Source organism: Oncorhynchus mykiss, chromosome 1, assembly GCF_013265735.2.
Source record: "Oncorhynchus mykiss isolate Arlee chromosome 1, USDA_OmykA_1.1, whole genome shotgun sequence".
Classification (NCBI taxonomy): Eukaryota; Metazoa; Chordata; class Actinopteri; order Salmoniformes; family Salmonidae; genus Oncorhynchus; species Oncorhynchus mykiss.
In genome coordinates, this window is record NC_048565.1 from 94625258 (window position 1) to 94649434 (window position 24177).

Genomic DNA, 24177 nt, shown 5'->3' on the forward strand with positions numbered 1-24177 from the left:
GTTCAGATCCCACCCTGTGACTTGTGCCCGGTAGCCCGGGGTTCAGATCCCACCCTGTGACTTGGCCTTCAGCCTTGTGCCCAGTAGAACAGGGTTCAGATCCCACCCTGTGACTTGGCCTTCAGCCTTGTGCCCGGTAGAACAGGGTTCAGATCCCACCCTGTGACTTGGCCTTCAGCCTTGTGCCCGGTAGAACAGGGTTCAGATCCCACCCTGTAACTTGGCCTTCAGCCTTGTGCCTGGTAGAACAGGGTTCAGATCCCACCCTGTAACTTGGCCTTCAGCCTTGTGCCCGTTAGACCGGGGTTCAGATTCCACTCTGTGACTTGGCCTTCAGCCTTGTGCCCGGTAGCCTGGGGTTCAGATCCCACCCTGTGACTTGGCCTTCGGCCTTGTGCCCAGTAGAACAGGCTTCAGATCCCACCTTGTGACTTGGCCTTCAGCCTTGTGCCCGGTAGAACAGGGTTCAGATCCCACCCTGTGACTTGTGCCCGGTAGCCCGGGGTTCAGATCCCACCCTGTGACTTGGCCTTCGGCCTTGTGCCCAGTAGAACAGGGTTCAGATCCCACCCTGTGACTTGGTCCTTCAGCCTTGTGCCCAGTAGCCTGGGGTTCAGATCCCACCCTGTGACTTGGCCTTCGGCCTTGTGCCCAGTAGACCGGGGTTCAGATCCCACCCTGTGACTTGGCCTTCAGCCTTGTGCCCGGGTAGACCGGGGTTCAGATCCCACCCTGTGACTTGGCCTTCAGCCTTGTGCCCGGGTAGACCGGGGTTCAGATCCCACTCTGTGCCTTGGCCTTCAGCCTTGTTCCCGGTAGCCTGGGGTTCAGATCCCACCCTGTGACTTGGCCTTCAGCCTTGTGCCCGGTAGACCGGGGTTCAGATCCCACCCTGTGCCTTGGCCTTCAGCCTTGTGCCCGGTAGAACAGTGTTCAGATCCCACCCTGTGACTTGGCCTTCAGCTTTGTGCCCGGTAGAACAGGGTTCAGATCCCACCCTGTGACTTGGCTTTCAGCCTTGTGCCCGGTAGACCGTGGTTCAGATCCCACCCTGTGACTTGTGCCCGGTAGCCTGGGGTTCAGATCCCACCCTGTGACTTGACCTTCAGCCTTGTGCCCGGTAGAACAGGGTTCAGATCCCACCCTGTGCCTTGGCCTTCGGCCTTGTGCCCAGTAGAACAGGCTTCAGATCCCACCTTGTGACTTGGCCTTCAGCCTTGTGCCCGGTAGAACAGGGTTCAGATCCCACCCTGTGACTTGTGCCCGGTAGCCCGGGGTTCAGATCCCACCCTGTGACTTGGCCTTCGGCCTTGTGCCCAGTAGAACAGGGTTCAGATCCCACCCTGTGACTTGGTCCTTCAGCCTTGTGCCCAGTAGAACAGGGTTCAGATCCCACCCTGTGACTTGTGCCCGGTAGAACAGGGTTCAGATCCCACCCTGTTACTTGGCCTTCAGCCTTGTGCCCGGTAGAACAGGGTTCAGATCCCACCCTGTTACTTGGCCTTCAGCCTTGTGCCCGGTAGAACAGGGTTCAGATTCCACCCTGTGACTTGGCCTTCAGCCTTGTGCCCGGTAGAACAGGGTTCAGAACCCACCCTGTAACTTGGCCTTCAGCCTTGTGCCTGGTAGAACAGGGTTCAGATCCCACCCTGTAACTTGGCCTTCAGCCTTGTGCCCGTTAGACCGGGGTTCAGATTCCACTCTGTGACTTGGCCTTCAGCCTTGTGCCCGGTAGCCTGGGGTTCAGATCCCACCCTGTGACTTGGCCTTCGGCCTTGTGCCCAGTAGAACAGGCTTCAGATCCCACCTTGTGACTTGGCCTTCAGCCTTGTGCCCGGTAGAACAGGGTTCAGATCCCACCCTGTGACTTGTGCCCGGTAGCCCGGGGTTCAGATCCCACCCTGTGACTTGGCCTTCAGCCTTGTGCCCAGTAGAACAGGGTTCAGATCCCACCCTGTGACTTGGCCTTCAGCCTTGTGCCCGGTAGAACAGGGTTCAGATCCCACCCTGTGACTTGGCCTTCAGCCTTGTGCCCGGTAGAACAGGGTTCAGATCCCACCCTGTAACTTGGCCTTCAGCCTTGTGCCTGGTAGAACAGGGTTCAGATCCCACCCTGTAACTTGGCCTTCAGCCTTGTGCCCGTTAGACCGGGGTTCAGATTCCACTCTGTGACTTGGCCTTCAGCCTTGTGCCCGGTAGCCTGGGGTTCAGATCCCACCCTGTGACTTGGCCTTCGGCCTTGTGCCCAGTAGAACAGGCTTCAGATCCCACCTTGTGACTTGGCCTTCAGCCTTGTGCCCGGTAGAACAGGGTTCAGATCCCACCCTGTGACTTGTGCCCGGTAGCCCGGGGTTCAGATCCCACCCTGTGACTTGGCCTTCGGCCTTGTGCCCAGTAGAACAGGGTTCAGATCCCACCCTGTGACTTGGTCCTTCAGCCTTGTGCCCAGTAGCCTGGGGTTCAGATCCCACCCTGTGACTTGGCCTTCGGCCTTGTGCCCAGTAGACCGGGGTTCAGATCCCACCCTGTGACTTGGCCTTCAGCCTTGTGCCCGGGTAGACCGGGGTTCAGATCCCACCCTGTGACTTGGCCTTCAGCCTTGTGCCCGGGTAGACCGGGGTTCAGATCCCACTCTGTGCCTTGGCCTTCAGCCTTGTTCCCGGTAGCCTGGGGTTCAGATCCCACCCTGTGACTTGGCCTTCAGCCTTGTGCCCGGTAGACCGGGGTTCAGATCCCACCCTGTGCCTTGGCCTTCAGCCTTGTGCCCGGTAGAACAGGGTTCAGATCCCACCCTGTGACTTGGCCTTCAGCTTTGTGCCCGGTAGAACAGGGTTCAGATCCCACCCTGTGACTTGGCTTTCAGCCTTGTGCCCGGTAGACCGTGGTTCAGATCCCACCCTGTGACTTGTGCCCGGTAGCCTGGGGTTCAGATCCCACCCTGTGACTTGGCCTTCAGCCTTGTGCCCGGTAGAACAGGGTTCAGATCCCACCCTGTGCCTTGGCCTTCGGCCTTGTGCCCAGTAGAACAGGCTTCAGATCCCACCTTGTGACTTGGCCTTCAGCCTTGTGCCCGGTAGAACAGGGTTCAGATCCCACCCTGTGACTTGTGCCCGGTAGCCCGGGGTTCAGATCCCACCCTGTGACTTGGCCTTCGGCCTTGTGCCCAGTAGAACAGGGTTCAGATCCCACCCTGTGACTTGGTCCTTCAGCCTTGTGCCCAGTAGAACAGGGTTCAGATCCCACCCTGTGACTTGGCCTTCAGCCTTGTGCCCAGTAGCCTGGGATTCAGATCCCACCCTGTGACTTGGCCTTCGGCCTTGTGCCCGGTAGACCGGGGTCCAGATCCCACCCTGTGACTTGGCCTTCTTCCTCCTCTCTCTCTCTCTCTATATCCCTCTCTCTCTCCCACTCCCTCTCTCTCTCTCTCTCTCTCTCTCTCTCTCCCTCTCCCTCTCTGCAGCATATCCGTGTGGGTTGGGAGCAGCTGTTGACCACCATCGCTAGAACCATCAATGAGATCGAGACCCAGATTCTGACGCGCGACGCTAAAGGCATCAGCCAGCAACAGATGAACGAGTTCCGCCAGTCTTTCACTCACTTTGACAGGGTACTGTGTCCCTTCGTGTCCCTCTGTATCTCTCTGTGTCCCTCTGTGTCCCTCTGTGTCTTTCCAGTGTCCCTGACCCTAACCCACTTTGACAGGGTACTGTGTCCCTCCTCTGTGTCCCTCCGTGTCTTTCCAGTGTCCCTGACCCTAACCCACTTCGACAGGGTTGTGTCCCCCTCTGTGTCCCTCCGTGTCTTTCCAGTGTCCCTGACCCTAACCCACTTCGACAGGGTTGTGTACCCCTCTGTGTCTTTCCAGTGTCCCTGACCCTAACCCACTTCGACAGGGTTGTGTACCCCTCTGTGTCCCTCTGTGTCTTTCCAGTGTCCCTGACCCTAACCCACTTCGACAGGGTTGTGTACTCCTCTGTGTCCCTCCGTGTCTTTCCAGTGTCCCTGACCCTAACCCACTTTGACAGGGTTGTGTACCCCTCTGTGTCCCTCCGTGTCTTTCCAGTGTCCCTGACCCTAACCCACTTCGACAGGATTGTGTACTCCTCCGTGTCTTTCCAGTGTCCCTGACCCTAACCCACTTCGACAGGGTTGTGTACCCCTCTGTGTCTTTCCAGTGTCCCTGACCCTAACCCACTTCGACAGGGTTGTGTACTCCTCTGTGTCCCTCCGTGTCTTTCCAGTGTCCCTGACCCTAACCCACTTTGACAGGGTTGTGTACCCCTCTGTGTCCCTCCGTGTCTTTCCAGTGTCCCTGACCCTAACCCACTTCGACAGGGTTGTGTACTCCTCTGTGTCTTTCCAGTGTCCCTGACCCTAACCCACTTCGACAGGGTTGTGTACCCCTCTGTGTCCCTCCGTGTCTTTCCAGTGTCCCTGACCCTAACCTACTTCGACAGGGTTGTGTACCCCTCCGTGTCCCTGACCCTAACCCACTTCGACAGGGTTGTGTACCCCTCTGTGTCCCTCCGTGTCTTTCCAGTGTCCCTGACCCTAACCCACTTCGACAGGGTTGTGTACCCCTCTGTGTCCCTCTGTGTCTTTCCAGTGTCCCTGGCCCTAACCCACTTTGACAGGGTACTGTGTCCCTTCGTGTCCCTCCGTGTCCCTCTGTATCTCTCTGTGTCCCTCTGTGTCCCTCTGTGTCCCTCTGTGTCTTTCCAGTGTCCCTGCCTCTAACCCACTTTGACAGGGTTGTGTCCCCCTCTGTGTCCCTCTGTGTCTTTCCAGTGTCCCTGACCCTAACCCACTTCGACAGGGTTGTGTACTCCTCCGTGTCTTTCCAGTGTCCCTGACCCTAACCCACTTCGACAGGGTTGTGTACCCCTCCGTGTCCCTGACCCTAACCAACTTCGACAGGGTTGTGTACCCCTCTGTGTCCCTCCGTGTCTTTCCAGTGTCCCTGACCCTAACCCACTTCGACAGGGTTGTGTACCCCTCCGTGTCCCTGACCCTAACCCACTTCAACAGGGTTGTGTACCCCTCTGTGTCCCTCCGTGTCTTTCCAGTGTCCCTGACCCTAACCCACTTCGACAGGGTTGTGTACTCCTCTGTGTCTTTCCAGTGTCCCTGACCCTAACCCACTTCGACAGGGTTGTGTACTCCTCTGTGTCTTTCCAGTGTCCCTGACCCTAACCCACTTCGACAGGGTTGTGTACCCCTCTGTGTCCCTCCGTGTCTTTCCAGTGTCCCTGACCCTAACCCACTTCGACAGGGTTGTGTACTCCTCTGTGTCTTTCCAGTGTCCCTGACCCTAACCCACTTCGACAGGGTTGTGTACTCCTCTGTGTCTTTCCAGTGTCCCTGACCCTAACCCACTTCGACAGGGTTGTGTACCCCTCTGTTTCCCTCCGTGTCTTTCCAGTGTCCCTGGCCCTAACCCACTTCGACAGGGTTGTGTCCCCCTCTGTGTCCCTCCGTGTCTTTCCAGTGTCCCTGACCCTAACCCACTTCGACAGGGTTGTGTACCCCTCCGTGTCCCTGACCCTAACCCACTTCGACAGGGTTGTGTACCCCTCTGTGTCCCTCTGTGTCTCTGTCCTGTTCCTGTGTGGTAATGACTGTTATATTGTTTCTAAGTCCAGGAAGGTGACTTATCTAACTCAAGGCCTTGACCGCTTGTGATTTGGAACTCACTCACTTAGTATTTTGGCAAATGTTTGTAATATTACAGATCAAAACAACAATCCATCCTAATGACATTCAGCTAACGTGCTCACTGTTACTGACACCATGGATCCTGTGTGTGTGGCTGTGTGGCTGCCTGCAGGACAGGTCTGGCAGACTGCCCTGTGAGGAGTTCAGAGCTTGCCTGATCAGTCTGGGTGAGACATAACATCCAGGTACTGACCAAACTATGTACACCTGTTACTAAATAGTAACCACTAAATCCTTCCTCTGGCATGGCAGCAGTCACATGTTGTGTTTCAGATAACTGCAGTAAACACCATTCAACACTAGTTGTGTTTCAGATAACTGCAGTAAACACCATTCAACACTAGTTGTGTTTCAGATAACTGCAGTAAACACCATTCAACACTAGTTGTGTTTCAGATAACTGCAGTACCACCATTCAACACTAGTTGTGTTTCAGATAACTGTAGTACCACCATTCAACACTAGTTGTGTTTCAGATAACTGCAGTAACACCATTCAACACTAGTTGTTTCAGATAACTGTAGTACCACCATTCAACACCAGGTGTTTCAGATAACTGTAGTACCACCATTCAACACTAGTTGTGTTTCAGATAACTGCAGTAACACCATTCAACACTAGTTGTTTCAGATAACTGTAGTAACACCATTCAACACTAGTTGTGTTTCAGATAACTGTAGTACCACCATTCAACACTAGTTGTGTTTCAGATAACTGCAGTAACACCATTCAACACTAGTTGTGTTTCAGATAACTGTAGTACCACCATTCAACACTAGTTGTGTTTCAGATAACTGCAGTAACACCATTCAACACTAGTTGTGTTTCAGATAACTGTAGTAAACACCATTCAACACTAGTTGTGTTTCAGATAACTGCAGTAAACACCATTCAACACTAGTTGTGTTTCAGATAACTGCAGTAAACACCATTCAACACTAGTTGTGTTTCAGATAACTGTAGTAACACCATTCAACACATGTTGTGTTTCAGATAACTGCAGTAACACCATTCAACACTAGTTGTGTTTCAGATAACTGTAGTACCACCATTCAACACTAGTTGTGTTTCAGATAACTGCAGTACCACCATTCAACACATGTTGTGTTTCAGATAACTGCAGTAACACCATTCAACACTAGTTGTGTTTCAGATAACTGTAGTAAACACCATTCAACACTAGTTGTGTTTCAGATAACTGTAGTAAACACCATTCAACACTAGTTGTGTTTCAGATAACTGCAGTACCACCATTCAACACTAGTTGTGTTTCAGATAACTGCAGTAAACACCATTCAACACTAGTTGTGTTTCAGATAACTGTAGTACCACCATTCAACACTAGTTGTGTTTCAGATAACTGTAGTACCACCATTCAACACAACACTAGTTGTGTTTCAGATAACTGTAGTAAACACCATTCAACACTAGTTGTGTTTCAGATAACTGCAGTAAACACCATTCAACACTAGTTGTGTTTCAGATAACTGTAGTACCACCATTCAACACTAGTTGTGTTTCAGATAACTGTAGTACCACCATTCAACACTAGTTGTGTTTCAGATAACTGTAGTAAACACCATTCAACACTAGTTGTGTTTCAGATAACTGTAGTACCACCATTCAACACAACACTAGTTGTGTTTCAGATAACTGTAGTAAACACCATTCAACACTAGTTGTGTTTCAGATAACTGCAGTAAACACCATTCAACACTAGTTGTGTTTCAGATAACTGTAGTACCACCATTCAACACTAGTTGTGTTTCAGATAACTGTAGTACCACCATTCAACACTAGTTGTGTTTCAGATAACTGTAGTAAACACCATTCAACACTAGTTGTGTTTCAGATAACTGCAGTAAACACCATTCAACACATGTTGTGTTTCAGAATAATGAAGTGACTTGTTCTCTGGAGGAGGTTAAAGATGGTTCCAGTCACCACTCCTACTGAGACTATGACCTGATCCTAGATCACCACTCCTACTGAGACTATGACCTGATCCTACATCACCACTCCTACTGAGACTATGACCTGATCCTAGATCACCACTCCTACTGAGACTATGACCTGATCCTAGATCACCACTCCTACTGAGACTCTTTAGGACCTGATCCTAGATCACCACTCCTACTGAGACTATGACCTGATCCTAGATCACCACTCCTACTGAGACTATGACCTGATCCTAGATCACCACTCCTACTGAGACTATGACCAGATCCTAGATCACCACTCCTACTGAGACTCTTTAGGACCTGATCCTAGATCACCACTCCTACTGAGACTATGACCTGATCCTACATCACCACTCCTACTGAGACTATGACCTGATCCTAGATCACCACTCCTACTGAGACTCTTTAGGACCTGATCCTAGATCACCACTCCTACTGAGACTATGACCTGATCCTAGATCACCACTCCTACTGAGACTATGACCTGATCCTAGATCACCACTCCTACTGAGACTATGACCTGATCCTAGATCACCACTCCTACTGAGACTATGACCTGATCCTAGATCACCACTCCTACTGAGACTATGACCTGATCCTAGATCACCACTCCTACTGAGACTATGACCTGATCCTAGATCACCACTCCTACTGAGACTATGATCTGATCCTAGATCACCACTCCTACCGAGACTATGACCTGATCCTAGATCACCACTCCTACTGAGACTATGACCTGATCCTAGATCACCACTCCTACTGAGACTATGACCTGATCCTAGATCACCACTCCTACTGAGACTCTTTAGGACCTGATCCTAGATCACCACTCCTACTGAGACTATGACCTGATCCTAGATCACCACTCCTACTGAGACTATGACCTGATCCTAGATCACCACTCCTACTGAGACTATGATCTGATCCTAGATCACCACTCCTACTGAGACTCTTTAGGACCTGATCCTAGATCACCACTCCTACTGAGACTATGACCAGATCCTACATCACCACTCCTACTGAGACTATGACCTGATCCTAGATCACCACTCCTACTGAGACTATGACCTGATCCTAGATCACCACTCCTACTGAGACTATGACCTGATCCTAGATCACCACTCCTACTGAGACTATGACCTGATCCTAGATCACCACTCCTACTGAGACTATGACCTGATCCTAGATCACCACTCCTACTGAGACTCTTTAGGACCTGATCCTAGATCACCACTCCTACTGAGACTATGACCTGATCCTAGATCACCACTCCTACTGAGACTATGACCTGATCCTAGATCACCACTCCCACTGAGACTATGATCTGATCCTAGATCACCACTCCTAATGAGACTCTTTAGGACCTGATCCTAGATCACCACTCCTACTGAGACTATGACCTGATCCTACATCACCACTCCTACTGAGACTATGACCTGATCCTAGATCACCACTCCTACTGAGACTATGACCTGATCCTAGATCACCACTCCTACTGAGACTATGACCTGATCCTAGATCACCACTCCTACTGAGACTATGACCTGATCCTAGATCACCACTCCTACTGAGACTATGACCTGATCCTAGATCACCACTCCTACTGAGACGGTCCCTGAATACAGGCCCAGATATGTATATATAGTATTGTATAGTGTATATATAGTATTGTGTGTGCTGTATCCAGTTGTTTGTGCTGTAGGTGTCATTGAAGGCAATATCTCTCTCTGTTAGAGAAACAATGACATGGTGTTTATCAAATCTCATCAAAGACACTAAATTAATTATCTTTTCTCTCTCTTTGTTCTTTGTCTTCTGCTTCTTGTCACTGTCTGTACGTCCGTCTGTCTCCCATACATCTCCTCTCCTTGTCATATCCTCTCCCCCTACCTCCCTCCCTCCCCATACCTCTCTTCCTCTCCTCTCTTCCTCTCCACACTCCTCCTATCCCTCCTCCACCACCTCTCTACTCCTCCCTCCTCCTCCTTCACCACCTCTCTACTCCTCCCTCCTCCTATTCCTCTCCCTCCTCCTCCTCCTCCTCCTTTCCCTCCTCCTCCTCTCTACTTCTCTCCCCTCCTCCTCTCCCTCCTCTCCCTCCTCCACCTCTCTACTCCACTCCCCTCCTCCTTCTCCTCCTCCTTCTCATCCTCCTCCTCCCCTCCTCCTCCACCTCTCTACTCCTCTCCCTCCTCTTCCTCTCCCTCCTCCTCCTCCTCCACCTCTCTACTCCTCTCCCCTCCTCCTCCTCCACCTCTCTACGCCACTTCCCTCCTCCTTCTCATCCTCCTCTCCCTCCTCCTCCTCTCCCCTCCTCCTCTCCCTACTCCTCCTCTCCCTCCTCTTCCTCTCCCTCCTCCTCCACCTCTCTACTCCTCTCCCCTCCTCCTCTCCCTACTCCTCCTCTCCCCTCCTCCTCCACCTCTCTACTCCACTCCCCTCCTTCTTCTCCTCCTCCTTCTCATCCTCCTCCTCCCCTCCTCCTCCACCTCTCTACTCCTCTCCCCTCCTCCTCCTCCTCCACCTCTCTACTCCACTTCCCTCCTCCTTCTCATCCTCCTCTCCCCTCCTCCTCCACCTCTCTACTCCTCTCCCCTCCTCCTCTCCCTACTCCTCCTCTCCCTCCTCTTCCTCTCCCTCCTCCTCCTCCACCTCTCTACTCCTCTCCCCTCCTTCTCTCCATCCTCCTCCTCCTCCACCTCTCTACTCCACTCCCCTCCTTCTTCTCATCCTCCTCCTCCCCTCCTCCTCCACCTCTCTACTCCTCTCCCCTCCTCCTCTCCATCCTCCTCCTCCTCCACCTCTCTACTCCACTTCCCTCCTCCTTCTCATCCTCCTCTCCCCTCCTCCTCCACCTCTCTACTCCTCTCCCCTCCTCCTCTCCCTACTCCTCCTCTCCCTACTCCTCCTCTCCCCTCCTCCTCTCCCTCCTCTTCCTCCCTCCTCCTCCTCCTCTACACCCTGCAGAAGAAGAAAGGAGGCATGGAAACAGATGACTTCAGAGCCTGTCTGATCTCCATGGGCTATGATCTGGTAAATACATAGAATGAGCTGTCATAGGACTGTCATAGGACTGTCATAGGACTGTCATAAGACTGTCATAGGACTGTCATAAGATTGTCATAGGACTGTCATAAGACTGTCATAAGACTGTCATAAGACTGTCATATGACTGTCATAGGACTGTCATAAGACTGTCATAGGACTGTCATAGGACTGTCATAGGACTGTCATAGGACTGTCATAAGACTTCCGCAAAAATGTCTGTCACTGTTTAAGTAACATTAATCTATAAAAGTGACTACATTTTCATCAGAATGATCAATATTATCTGTCAATGTATTTAAAACTGTTGATCCTGATCCAAAATGGCCTCCAGATACGCTAAGTATTGGTGTCAACGGTATTTCTATTCCAGGGTAGCAGCACACATAGCTGGTATGGCCAGCTGGTAGTGTCACTCAGTAGCTGGTGTGACTCAAATGGCTCTCTGTTCACTATATAGTCCACTACTGTTGACCAGGGCTCATAGGGCTCTGTTCACTATATAGTGCACTACTGTTGATCAGGGCTTATAGGGTCCACAGAGCCCTGGTCAAAAATAGTGTAATGTATCAAACATAACCCTTTATCAGGTAGGACATGAGTAATGTATCAAACATTACCCTTTATCAGCTAGGACATGAGTAATGTATCAAACATAACCCTTTATCAGGTAGGACATGAGTAATGTATCAAACATAACCCTTTACCAGGTAGGACATGAGTAATGTATCAAACATAACCCTTTATCAGCTAGGACATGAGTAATGTATCAAACATTACCCTTTATCAGCTAGGACATGAGTAATGTATCAAACATTACCCTTTATCAGCTAGGACATGAGTAATGTATCAAACATTACCCTTTATCAGCTAGGACATGAGTAATGTATCAAACATTACCCTTTATCAGCTAGGACATGAGTAATGTATCAAACATAACCCTTTATCAGGTAGGACATGAGTAATGTATCAAACATTACCCTTTATCAGCTAGGACATGAGTAATGTATCAAACATAACCCTTTACCAGGTAGGACATGAGTAATGTATCAAACATTACCCTTTACCAGGTAGGACATGAGTAATGTATCAAACATAACCCTTTACCAGGTAGGACATGAGTAATGTATCAAACATTACCCTTTATCAGCTAGGACATGAGTAATGTATCAAACATAACCCTTTATCAGCTAGGACATGAGTAATGAATCAAACATTACCCTTTATCAGCTAGGACATGAGTAATGTATCAAACATTACCCTTTATCAGCTAGGACATGAGTAATGTATCAAACATAACCCTTTATCAGGTAGGACATGAGTAGCACAGCTATCTTATCTGTATATGTTATTCTCAACCTGATTGACTGAATGTTAGCCTGGTTCCAGATCAGTTTGTTATGTCACCTGACAATGACCATATGTATTGGCAAGACAGCACAAACAGATCTGGGACCTGGCTAAAATCAATGTGTCTGTTGTCATGATGTACACAGAGGAATGATGATGTAGCCTGGTTACACTCTGCTCTGTGATTTGTAGGGAGAGTCTGAGTTTGCCCGCATAATGTCTCTAGTGGATCCCAATGGGTCCAACAAGGTGACCTTCCAGACCTTTGTTGACTTCATGACTAGAGAGACGTCCGACTCAGACACCTCAGAGCAGGTCCTCGCCTCCTTCAAGATCCTGGCTGCTGATAAGGTGGGAAGTGATGGTTCTCTGTGTCTCTCTCACTCACTTCCTCTGTGTCTCTCTCACTGGCTTCTTCACTGTCTCTGTCTGTCTCTCTCACTCGCTTCCTCTGTGTCTCTCTCACTCGCTTCCTCTCTGTCTCTGTCTGTCTCTGTCACTCGCTTCCTCTGTGTCTCTCTCACTCGCTTCCTCTCTGTCTCTCTCACTCGCTTCCTCTGTGTCTCTCTCACTCGCTTCCTCTCTGTCTCTGTCACTCGCTTCCTCTCTGTCTCTGTCTCTCTCACTCGCTTCCTCTCTGTCTCTCTCACTCGCTTCCTCTCTGTCTCTGTCACTCGCTTCCTCTCTGTCTCTGTCACTCGCTTCCTCTCTGTCTCTCTCACTCGCTTCCTCTCTGTCTCTGTCTGTCTCTCTCACTCGCTTTCTCTGTGTCTCTCTCACTTGCTTCCTCTGTGTCTCTCTCACTCGCTTCCTCTCTGTCTCTCTCACTCGCTTCCTCTCTGTCTCTCTCACTCACGTCCTCTCTGTCTCTCTCACTCGCGTTCTCTCTGTCTCTGTCTGTCTCTCTCACTCGCTTCCTCTCTCTCTCTCACCGCTTCCTCTCTGTCTCTGTCTGTCTCTCTCACTCGCTTCCTCTGTGTCTCTCTCACTCGCTTCCTCTCTGTCTCTCTCACTCGCTTCCTCTCTGTCTCTCTCACTCACTTCCTCTCTGTCTCTCTCACTGGCTTCCTCTCTGTCTCTGTCTGTCTCTTCCTCTCTGTCTCTTCCTCTCTGTCTCTGTCTCTTCCTCTCTGTCTCTTCCTCTCTGTCTCTCTCTTCCTCTCTGTCTCTGTCTGTCTCTTCCTCTCTGTCTCTGTCTGTCTCTTCCTCTCTGTCTCTGTCTGTCTCTTCCTCTCTGTCTCTGTCTGTCTCGTCCTCTTTCACCCCTTTCCTTGATCAGTCTCGTGCTTATTCTCTCTCTCCAGTCAAGTCATGTCACAATTTATTTTAAAGTCTATTTTACGACGTCATCTCAAATGTGGTCACTAATGTCACTCTGTGTTGTATCCTTTCCATAGCCCTTCATCCTGCTGGAGGAGCTGCGTAGAGAGCTGCCCCCAGAGCAGGCAGAGTACTGTATCTCCAGGATGCCCCTGTACAATGGGCCTGACGGGGTCCCAGGGGCTCTGGATTACACTGCCTTCTCCACGGCCCTCTATGGGGAGAGCGACCTCTAGCTTCACACACCAGAAATGCACCCTGACCTTGTATCAGTCTCGCCCCATTTTGTTCCACACATTTACGTCTAAATTGATTCGTATTTTGACCGGTACTAAAAGGGAGTTATTTTTGAGAAATTACAAAGCATTTTAAAGCCATTTCATGAGTGTATGATTTTTAAAGAGTAGGGAGAAATATGTATTTAAAAAGGACTGAGCAGGATTCATTCACGAGATTAAGAAAAAATTATGACTCAGTAAATGTGAAATTTACATGTGAGTCACAAAAAAGTAACTCACTCATAAAAAGTAACTCACTCATAAAAAGTAACTTACACATTAAAGTAACTTACACATTAAAGTAACTTGCATATCAAAAGTAACTGACACATAAGAAGTAATTTACACATAAGAAGCGCTACTAAGTTATTTGCTAGTCACCTATGGAGACCTAAAGATGTGAATTTATGAGAAGCTTGTATTAGTACATAAAAAACAGGCTACATTATAATCCCCCCCAGGCTACATTATAATCCCCCCCAGGCTGCATTATAATCCCACCCAGGCTACATTATAATTCACCCAGGCTACATTATAATTCACCCAGGCTACATTATAATCCCACCCAGGCTACATTATAATCCCCCCCAGGCTACATTATAATCCCACCCAGGCTACATTATAATCCCACCCAGGCTACATTATAATCCACCTAGACTACATTATAATCCCACCCAGGCTACATTATAATCCCACCCAGGCTACATTATAATTCACCCAGGCTACATTATAACCCCACCCAGGCTACATTATAATCCACCTAGACTACATTATAATTCCACCCAGGCTACATTATAACCCCACCCAGGCTACATTATAATTCACCCAGGCTACATTATAATCCCACCCAGGCTACATTATAATCCACCTAGACTACATTATAATCCCACCCAGGCTACATTATAATCCCACCCAGGCTACATTATAATTCACCCAGGCTACATTATAATACCACCCAGGCTACATTATAATCCACCCAGGCTACATTATAATCCACCCAGGCTACATTATAATCCACCCAGACTTCATTATAATCCCCCAGGCTACATTATAATCCCACCCAGGCTACATTATAATCCACCCAGGCTACATTATAATCCATCCAGGCTACATTATAATCCCCCTAGGCTACATTATAATCCCACCCAGGCTACATTATAATCCCACCCAGGCTACATTATAATCCCCCCCCAGGCTACATTATAATTCACCCAGGCTACATTATAATCCACCCAGACTACATTATAATCCACCCAGGCTACATTATAATCCACCCAGACTACATTATAATTCACCCAGGCTACATTATAATCCCCCCAGGCTACATTATAATCCCTCCAGGCTACATTATAATCCCATCCAGGCTACATTATAATCCCCCCAGGCTACATTATAATCCACCCAGACTACATTATAATCCCCCCCAGGCTACATTATAATGCCACCCAGGATACATTATAATCCCCCCAGACTACATTATAATCCCACCCAGGCTACATTATAATCCACCCAGGCTACAGTATAATCGAACCCAGACTACATTATAATCCACCCAGGCTACAGTATAATCCCACCCAGGCTACATTATAATCCACCCAGGCTACATTATAATCCCACCCAGGCTACATTATAATCCCCCCAGGCTACATTATAATCGAACCCAGACTACATTATAATCCACCAGACTACATTATAATCCCCCCAGACTACATTATAATCCCACCCAGACTACATTATAATCCCACCCAGGCTACATTATAATCCCACCCAGGCTACATTATAGTTCACCCAGGCTACATTATAATACACCCAGGCTACATTATAATCCACCCAGACTACATTATAATCCCCCCCAGGCTACATTATAATTCACCCAGGCTACATTATAATCCACCCAGGCTACATTATAATCCCACCCAGGCTACTTTATAATCCACCCAGGCTACATTATAATTCACCCAGGCTACATTATAATCCACCCAGGCTACATTATAATCCCCATCACCCAGGCTACATTATAATCCCACCAAGGCTACATTATAATCCCACCCAGGCTACATTATAATCCACCCAGGCTACATTATAATTCACCCAGGCTACATTATAATCCACCCAGGCTACATTATAATCCACCCAGGCTACATTATAATTCACCCAGGCTACATTATAATCCACCCAGGCTACATTATAATCCCACCCAGGCTACATTATAATCCACCCAGGCTACATTATAATTCACCCAGGCTACATTATAATCCCCCCAGGCTACATTATAATCCCACCCAGGCTACATTATAATTCACCCAGGCTACATTATAATTCACCCAGGCTACATTATAATCCACCCAGGCTACATTATAATCCACCCAGGCTACATTATAATCCACCCAGGCTACATTATAATCCCACCCAGACTACATTATAATCCCCCCAGACTACATTATAATTCACCCAGGCTACATTATAATCCACCCAGACTACATTATAATTCACCCAGGCTACATTATAATCCACCCAGACTACATTATAATCCACCCAGACTACATTATAATTCACCCAGGCTACATTATAATCCACCCAGGCTACATTATAATTCACCCAGGCTACATTATAATCCCCCCCAGGCTACATTATAATCCCACCCAGGCTACATTATAATCCACCCAGGCTACATTATAATCCCACCCAGGCTACATTATAATCCACCCAGACTACCAGTATGTCAGAACTGCAGTACTATTTATTGTCAAAACGAGTGAAAACTTGGGTTTCATGATTAGAGTAGAGTCAAGTTTCCCCTAAAGGCTGATCTTGAGTCAGTCTAGCGTTTCTCCCCATTAATGTTTTGTGTAAAGCTTGGGGGAGGGGAAGCTGATCCTAGGTCTGTACCTAGGGGAAGCTGATCCTAGGTCTGTACCTGGGGGAAGCTGATCCTAGGTCTGTACCTAGGAGAAGCTGATCCTAGGTCTGTACCTAGGGGAAGCTGATCCTAGGTCTGTACCTGGGGGAAGCTGATCCCAGGTCTGTACCTAGGGGAAACTTTCACCCCAGAGCCTCATGATATGGCAGAAACTATTGTGTGTTGATGCCAGAAACAAAAATTATATAACTGTAAAATAACGAACTGTTTTGTCTGGGTAAAACTACAACATTAGTCCCCTCAGCAGCCGGTGTGGAGTCTGAAGTTATGAAGCGTTACTAGTGTAAGGCAAACGAGCAGAAAATAAACTCTTGTGATTAAAACGTCTTGGTTGTTTTTCTTCTGTTTCGCTGGACGTTCTGAATATCCGAGTGATACCTGTTGATTACGGCACAATACAGACTTTTTGATTCTTTTAGGACATGTTTTCCCCTCAGGTTTTACTTTCTAGGTTGTGTCAAGTAACGAAGAAAATAACATCAATCGAAATCAATCCATTTTCAGACATGATTTTTAACGCCTTATTTAAATAAACGGCTTTGTAATCTGTGTCAAACCAGCGTTCCCTTTTCAGAGAGCCGACACCTACAACATGTAATCAGATAGGTACAGGCATGTCATATCGTAGTAATTATTCTCCTGGAAGGACCTGAATGTTGCTCAATAAAACATGCGCCTGCGTGGTTCTGCAGCGTGTGGATCTGCAGTGGTTCCGCCTGCGTGGTACCGCAGCGTGCAGCGTGGTACCGCAGCGTGCAGCGTGGTGGGCCCGCAGCGTGCAGCGTGGTGTGTCCGCAGCGTGCAGCGTGGTGGGCCCGCAGCGTGCAGCGTGGTGGTTCCGCAGCGTGCAGCGTAGTTCCGCCTGCGTAGTTGTGCAGCTCCTCCACGCCAGACGGAGGAAAGTGATTTATGGACATTGAGTTGACAAGCGGCCGCCGGCAGGGTCAGTGTTGGTTGCTCTCTTCAGGCACTGTTTGTTCCTTTGCAGTTAAATCAAGCAAAAGAAGAAGAAGGAGAATTCCAACGCCATGGCTCCTACAATATATGAGAGTTCAACAACAAAAGGTAAACTGTTGCAACTTCCTGGTTTAGTATTTAGCTAGATATGAGCTGGCTGCCTAGCAGCTGTCAATGACTGGCTAGATAGTTGCAGTTGGTTAGTTAGCTGCATATCCACGTCAATTAACGGTCGACATTTTTCCATCCAGCTACCCTAAATGACAAACGTTTTTATTTATTTATTCGTAGATAGATAGATAGATAGATAGATAGATTGATAGCTACATAGCGAGCTAGTCAACATGTGCTGTCTGCATGTTCCCCTGCCTGGTAGAGTAACGTTAGCAAAACACGGGCAGAGAGAGATAGATAGGGTCACAATGCATTTATCCAATAGAAACTCTGGTGTTATTTGTAAAACTCGAGTTGAACTGAATTTGTAAAATATATAAACTCTCGTTTTAGTTGCAAAACGTGTAACTACTGTTTCCATTGGACAAATTCATGTAAATCTTATCCCCGTTCCGTTTGTTTCCATTTTAAGAAACGTTTTATAACTGAACATGCGTAATGAATACACCCCAGCTGGCCTGACACGTGTAAACCACTTCCCTGTAAACAAGCGAGTTAACTAACATCTTATCTCGGTAATGGACAACTGGTGGGTCTTTTGTAGATCAACCCCCCTCCACAGAAATATTATATAAATATATATATACAGTACCAGTCAAAGGTTTGGACACACCTTCTCATTTCAGGGTTCTAGAACACCTACTCATTCCAGGGTTCTAGAACACCTACTCATTCCAGGGTTCTAGAACACCTACTCATTCCAGGGTTCTAGAACACCTACTCATTCCAGGGTTCTAGAACACCTACTCATTCCAGGGTTCTAGAACACCTACTCATTCAAGGGTTCTAGAACACCTTCTCATTCCAGGGTTCTAGAACACCTACTCATTCCAGGGTTCTAGAACACCTACTCATTCCAGGGTTCTAGAACACCTACTCATTCAAGGGTTCTAGAACACCTTCTCATTCCAGGGTTCTAGAACACCTACTCATTCCAGGGTTCTAGAACACCTACTCATTCAAGGGTTTATCTTTATTTGATTTTGTACTATTTTCTACATTGTAGGATAATAGTGAAGACATCAACTATGGAATAACACATATGGAATCATGTAGTAACCAAAAAAGTGATAAAACAAATCAAACTATATTTTATATTTGCGATTCTTCAAAGTAGCCACCATTTGCCTTAAATGATAACCTGGCATTCTCTCAACCAGTTTATGTAACCATATTAACATGTAATATGTTGACTGCAGACCTGCCCTAGAGGCATGATAGGATGGAGGGAAGGAAACATATTTAACATGTCATAACCATATTAACATGAAATATGTTGCATACCTCAGGTAGTGGCCCTAGCAGACCTGCCCTAGAGGCTGAGCTCAGGGAGCTGTTAGGGAAGAGGATCATGATACTAGATGGAGGGATGGGCACCATGATCCAGGAGAGGCGATTGGAGGAGGAACATTTCAGGGGGGAGGAGTTTAAAGACCACACCCACAGCCTGAAGGGCAACAACGACCTGCTGAGCATCACACAGAGTGATGTCATCTACAGCATACACAAGGTACAGTGATGTCATCTACAGTATACACAAGGTACGGTGATGTCATCTACAGTATACACAAGGTACGGTGATGTCATCTACAGTATACACAAGGTACGGTGATGTCATCTACAACATACACAAGGTACGGTGATGTCATCTACAGTATACACAAGGTACGGTGATGTCATCTACAGTATACACAAGGTACGGTGATGTCATCTACAATATACACAAGGTACGGTGATGTCATCTACAATATACACAAGGTACGGTGATGTCATCTACAACATACACAAGGTACGGTGATGTCATCTACAGTATACACAAGGTACGGTGATGTCATCTACAGCATACACAAGGTACGGTGATGTCATCTACAATATACACAAGGTACGGTGATGTCATCTACAACATACACAAGGTACGGTGATGTCATCTACAACATACACAAGGTACGGTGATGTCATCTACAATATACACAAGGTACGGTGATGTCATCTACAACATACACAAGGTACGGTGATGTCATCTACAGTATACACAAGGTACGGTGATGTCATCTACAGTATACACAAGGTACGGTGATGTCATCTACAATATACACAAGGTACGGTGATGTCATCTACAGTATACACAAGGTACGGTGATGTCATCTACAATATACACAAGGTACGGTGATGTCATCTACAATATACACAAGGTACGGTGATGTCATCTACAGTATACACAAGGTACGGTGATGTCATCTACAGTATACACAAGGTACGGTGATGTCATCTACAACATACACAAGGTACGGTGATGTCATCTACAGTATACACAAGGTACGGTGATGTCATCTACAGTATACACAAGGTACGGTGATGTCATCTACAGTATACACAAGGTACGGTGATGTCATCTACAGTATACACAAGGTACGGTGATGTCATCTACAGTATACACAAGGTACGGTGATGTCATCTACAACATACACAAGGTACGGTGATGTCATCTACAGTATACACAAGGTACGGTGATGTCATCTACAGTATACACAAGGTACGGTGATGTCATCTACAATATACACAAGGTACGGTGATGTCATCTACAACATACACAAGGTACGGTGATGTCATCTACAACATACACAAGGTACGGTGATGTCATCTACAATATACACAAGGTACGGTGATGTCATCTACAACATACACAAGGTACGGTGATGTCATCTACAGTATACACAAGGTACGGTGATGTCATCTACAGTATACACAAGGTACGGTGATGTCATCTACAGTATACACAAGGTACGGTGATGTCATCTACAGTATACACAAGGTACGGTGATGTCATCTACAGTATACACAAGGTACGGTGATGTCATCTACAGTATACACAAGGTACGGTGATGTCATCTACAATATACACAAGGTACGGTGATGTCATCTACAGTATACACAAGGTACGGTGATGTCATCTACAGTATACACAAGGTACGGTGATGTCATCTACAGTATACACAAGGTACGGTGATGTCATCTACAGTATACACAAGGTACGGTGATGTCATCTACAGTATACACAAGGTACGGTGATGTCATCTACAGTATACACAAGGTACGGTGATGTCATCTACAGTATACACAAGGTACGGTGATGTCATCTACAACATGCACAAGGTACGGTGATGTCATCTACAGTATACACAAGGTACGGTGATGTCATCTACAACATACACAAGGTACGGTGATGTCATCTACAGTATACACAAGGTACGGTGATGTCATCTACAACATACACAAGGTACGGTGATGTCATCTACAGTATACACAAGGTACGGTGATGTCATCTACAGTATACACAAGGTACGGTGATGTCATCTACAGTATACACAAGGTACGGTGATGTCATCTACAATATACACAGGGTACGGTGATGTCATCTACAATATACACAGGGTACGGTGATGTCATCTACAGTATACACAAGGTACGGTGATGTCATCTACAGTATACACAAGGTACGGTGATGTCATCTACAGTATACACAGGGTACGGTGATGTCATCTACAGTATACACAGGGTACGGTGATGTCATCTACAATATACACAAGGTACGGTGATGTCATCTACAGTATACACAGGGTACGGTGATGTCATCTACAGTATACACAGGGTACGGTGATGTCATCTACAATATACACAAGGTACGGTGATGTCATCTACAATATACACAAGGTACGGTGATGTCATCTACAATATACACAAGGTACGGTGATGTCATCTACTGTATACACACGGTACGGTGATGTCATCTACAGTATACACAGGGTACGGTGATGTCATCTACAGTATACACACGGTACGGTGATGTCATCTACAGTATACACAAGGTACGGTGATGTCATCTACAATATACACAGGGTACGGTGATGTCATCTACAATATACACAAGGTACGGTGATGTCATCTACAGTATACACAGGGTACGGTGATGTCATCTACAGTATACACAAGGTACGGTGATGTCATCTACAGTATACACAAGGTACGGTGATGTCATCTACAGTATACACAAGGTACGGTGATGTCATCTACAACATACACAAGGTACGGTGATGTCATCTACAACATACACAAGGTATGGTGATGTCATCTACAGTATACACAAGGTACGGTGATGTCATCTACAATATACACAAGGTACGGTGATGTCATCTACAACATACACAAGGTACGGTGATGTCATCTACAACATACACAAGGTACGGTGATGTCATCTACAACATACACAAGGTACGGTGATGTCATCTACAGTATACACAAGGTACGGTGATGTCATCTACAGTATACACAAGGTACGGTGATGTCATCTACAGTATACACAAGGTACGGTGATGTCATCTACAATATACACAAGGTACGGTGATGTCATCTACAGTATACACAAGGTACGGTGATGTCATCTACAGTATACACAAGGTACGGTGATGTCATCTACAGTATACACACGGTACGGTGATGTCATCTACAGTATACACAAGGTACGGTGATGTCATCTACAGTATACACAAGGTACGGTGATGTCATCTACAGTATACACACGGTACGGTGATGTCATCTACAACATACACAAGGTACGGTGATGTCATCTACAACATACACAAGGTACGGTGATGTCATCTACAGTATACACAGGGTACGGTGATGTCATCTACAACATACACAAGGTACGGTGATGTCATCTACAGTATACACAAGGTACGGTGATGTCATCTACAACATACACAAGGTACGGTGATGTCATCTACAGTATACACAGGGTACGGTGATGTCATCTACAACATACACAAGGTACGGTGATGTCATCTACAGTATACACAAGGTACGGTGATGTCATCTACAGTATACACAAGGTACGGTGATGTCATCTACAATATACACAAGGTACGGTGATGTCATCTACAGTATACACAAGGTACGGTGATGTCATCTACAACATACACAAGGTACGGTGATGTCATCTACAGTATACACAAGGTACGGTGATGTCATCTACAGTATACACAAGGTACGGTGATGTCATCTACAATATACACAAGGTACGGTGATGTCATCTACAGTATACACAAGGTACGGTGATGTCATCTACAATATACACAAGGTACGGTGATGTCATCTACAGTATACACAAGGTACGGTGATGTCATCTACAGTATACACACGGTACGGTGATGTCATCTACAGTATACACAAGGTACGGTGATGTCATCTACAGTATACACAAGGTACGGTGATGTCATCTACAGTATACACAAGGTACGGTGATGTCATCTACAGTATACACAGGGTACGGTGATGTCATCTACAGTATACACAAGGTACGGTGATGTCATCTACAGTATGCACAAGGTACGGTGATGTCATCTACAATATACACAAGGTACGGTGATGTCATCTACAGTATACACACGGTACGGTGATGTCATCTACAACATACACAAGGTACGGTGATGTCATCTACAGTATACACAAGGTACGGTGATGTCATCTACAGTATACACAAGGTACGGTGATGTCATCTACAACATACACAAGGTACGGTGATGTCATCTACAGTATACACAAGGTACGGTGATGTCATCTACAGTATACACACGGTACGGTGATGTCATCTACAGTATACACAAGGTACGGTGATGTCATCTACAATATACACAAGGTACGGTGATGTCATCTACAGTATACACAAGGTACGGTGATGTCATCTACAATATACACAAGGTACGGTGATGTCATCTACAGTATACACAAGGTACGGTGATGTCATCTACAACATACACAAGGTACGGTGATGTCATCTACAGTATACACAAGGTACGGTGATGTCATCTACAATATACACAAGGTACGGTGATGTCATCTACAACATACACGAGGTACGGTGATGTCATCTACAACATTCACAAGGTCCGGTCAGTGGAGTTAAAGAGTGGTTCACGTTATCCAGGACAGCAACACATCGAAAGGTTGCAAGTTCAAATCCCCGAGCTGACAAGGTACAAATCTGTCGTTCTGCCCCTGAACAAGGCAGTTAACCCACTGTTCCTAGGCCGTCATTGTACATTTTTTTTTTATTTCACCTTTATTTAACTAGGCAAGTCAGTTAAGAACAAATTCTTATTTTCAATGACGGCCTGGGAACAGTGGGTTAACTGCCTGTTCAGGGGCAGAACGACATATATGAACAAATATGAATTTGTTCTTAACCGACTTGCTTCGTTAAATTAAGGTCAAATAAAATGCACCTGTCTGTTTACGCCCTAGTAATAATTAACCTGCACCTAGAATTGTTGATCTGTTATTGAGACGTATTTCCGGTCTTTTTGTGGGAGAGAGAGACGGACGGACAGGATGAGATGACCCCTTTTTGTTTGGTGAAACCCTGCTGCGTGAATAAGCATTGACATTCCTCTCTTGTGTT

The 24177-nt window shown here is 46.9% G+C and overlaps 2 protein-coding genes and 1 long non-coding RNA gene across 7 annotated transcripts in view; all 3 read left to right on the forward strand.

Moving 5' to 3' along the window:
- Positions 1-14196, forward strand: part of LOC110519363 (alpha-actinin-2) — a 73446-nt gene extending 59250 nt beyond the window's left edge. Inside the window, exons 18-21 of the mRNA XM_036989146.1 lie at positions 3461-3607; positions 10644-10709; positions 12264-12422; positions 13469-14196. Coding sequence (XP_036845041.1) covers positions 3461-3607; positions 10644-10709; positions 12264-12422; positions 13469-13627 — 531 coding nt within the window. The 3' untranslated portion in view covers positions 13628-14196. The remainder of the gene's footprint in view (positions 1-3460; positions 3608-10643; positions 10710-12263; positions 12423-13468) is intronic.
- Positions 14197-15963: 1767 nt separating this feature from the next.
- On the forward strand, positions 15964-16915 carry LOC118966139. Its single transcript, XR_005053416.1, has 2 exons — positions 15964-16550; positions 16635-16915. It is a non-coding gene; the product is annotated as an uncharacterized LOC118966139 (long non-coding RNA).
- Positions 16916-17435: 520 nt separating this feature from the next.
- The window catches only part of LOC110499554 (methionine synthase), a 72980-nt gene continuing 66238 nt past the window's right edge, over positions 17436-24177 (forward strand). For 2 of the 5 annotated variants that reach the window (XM_036989163.1, XM_036989175.1), the window contains exons 1-2: positions 17436-17654; positions 19010-19230. In XM_036989163.1, the coding sequence (XP_036845058.1) occupies positions 17618-17654; positions 19010-19230 (258 nt within the window). In that variant the 5' untranslated portion in view covers positions 17436-17617. Of the gene's footprint in view, positions 17655-19009; positions 19231-21301; positions 21308-23581; positions 23602-24177 lie in introns of those variants that run through there. The other 3 variants (XM_036989168.1, XM_036989191.1, XM_036989183.1) reach the window with 3 other exon arrangements.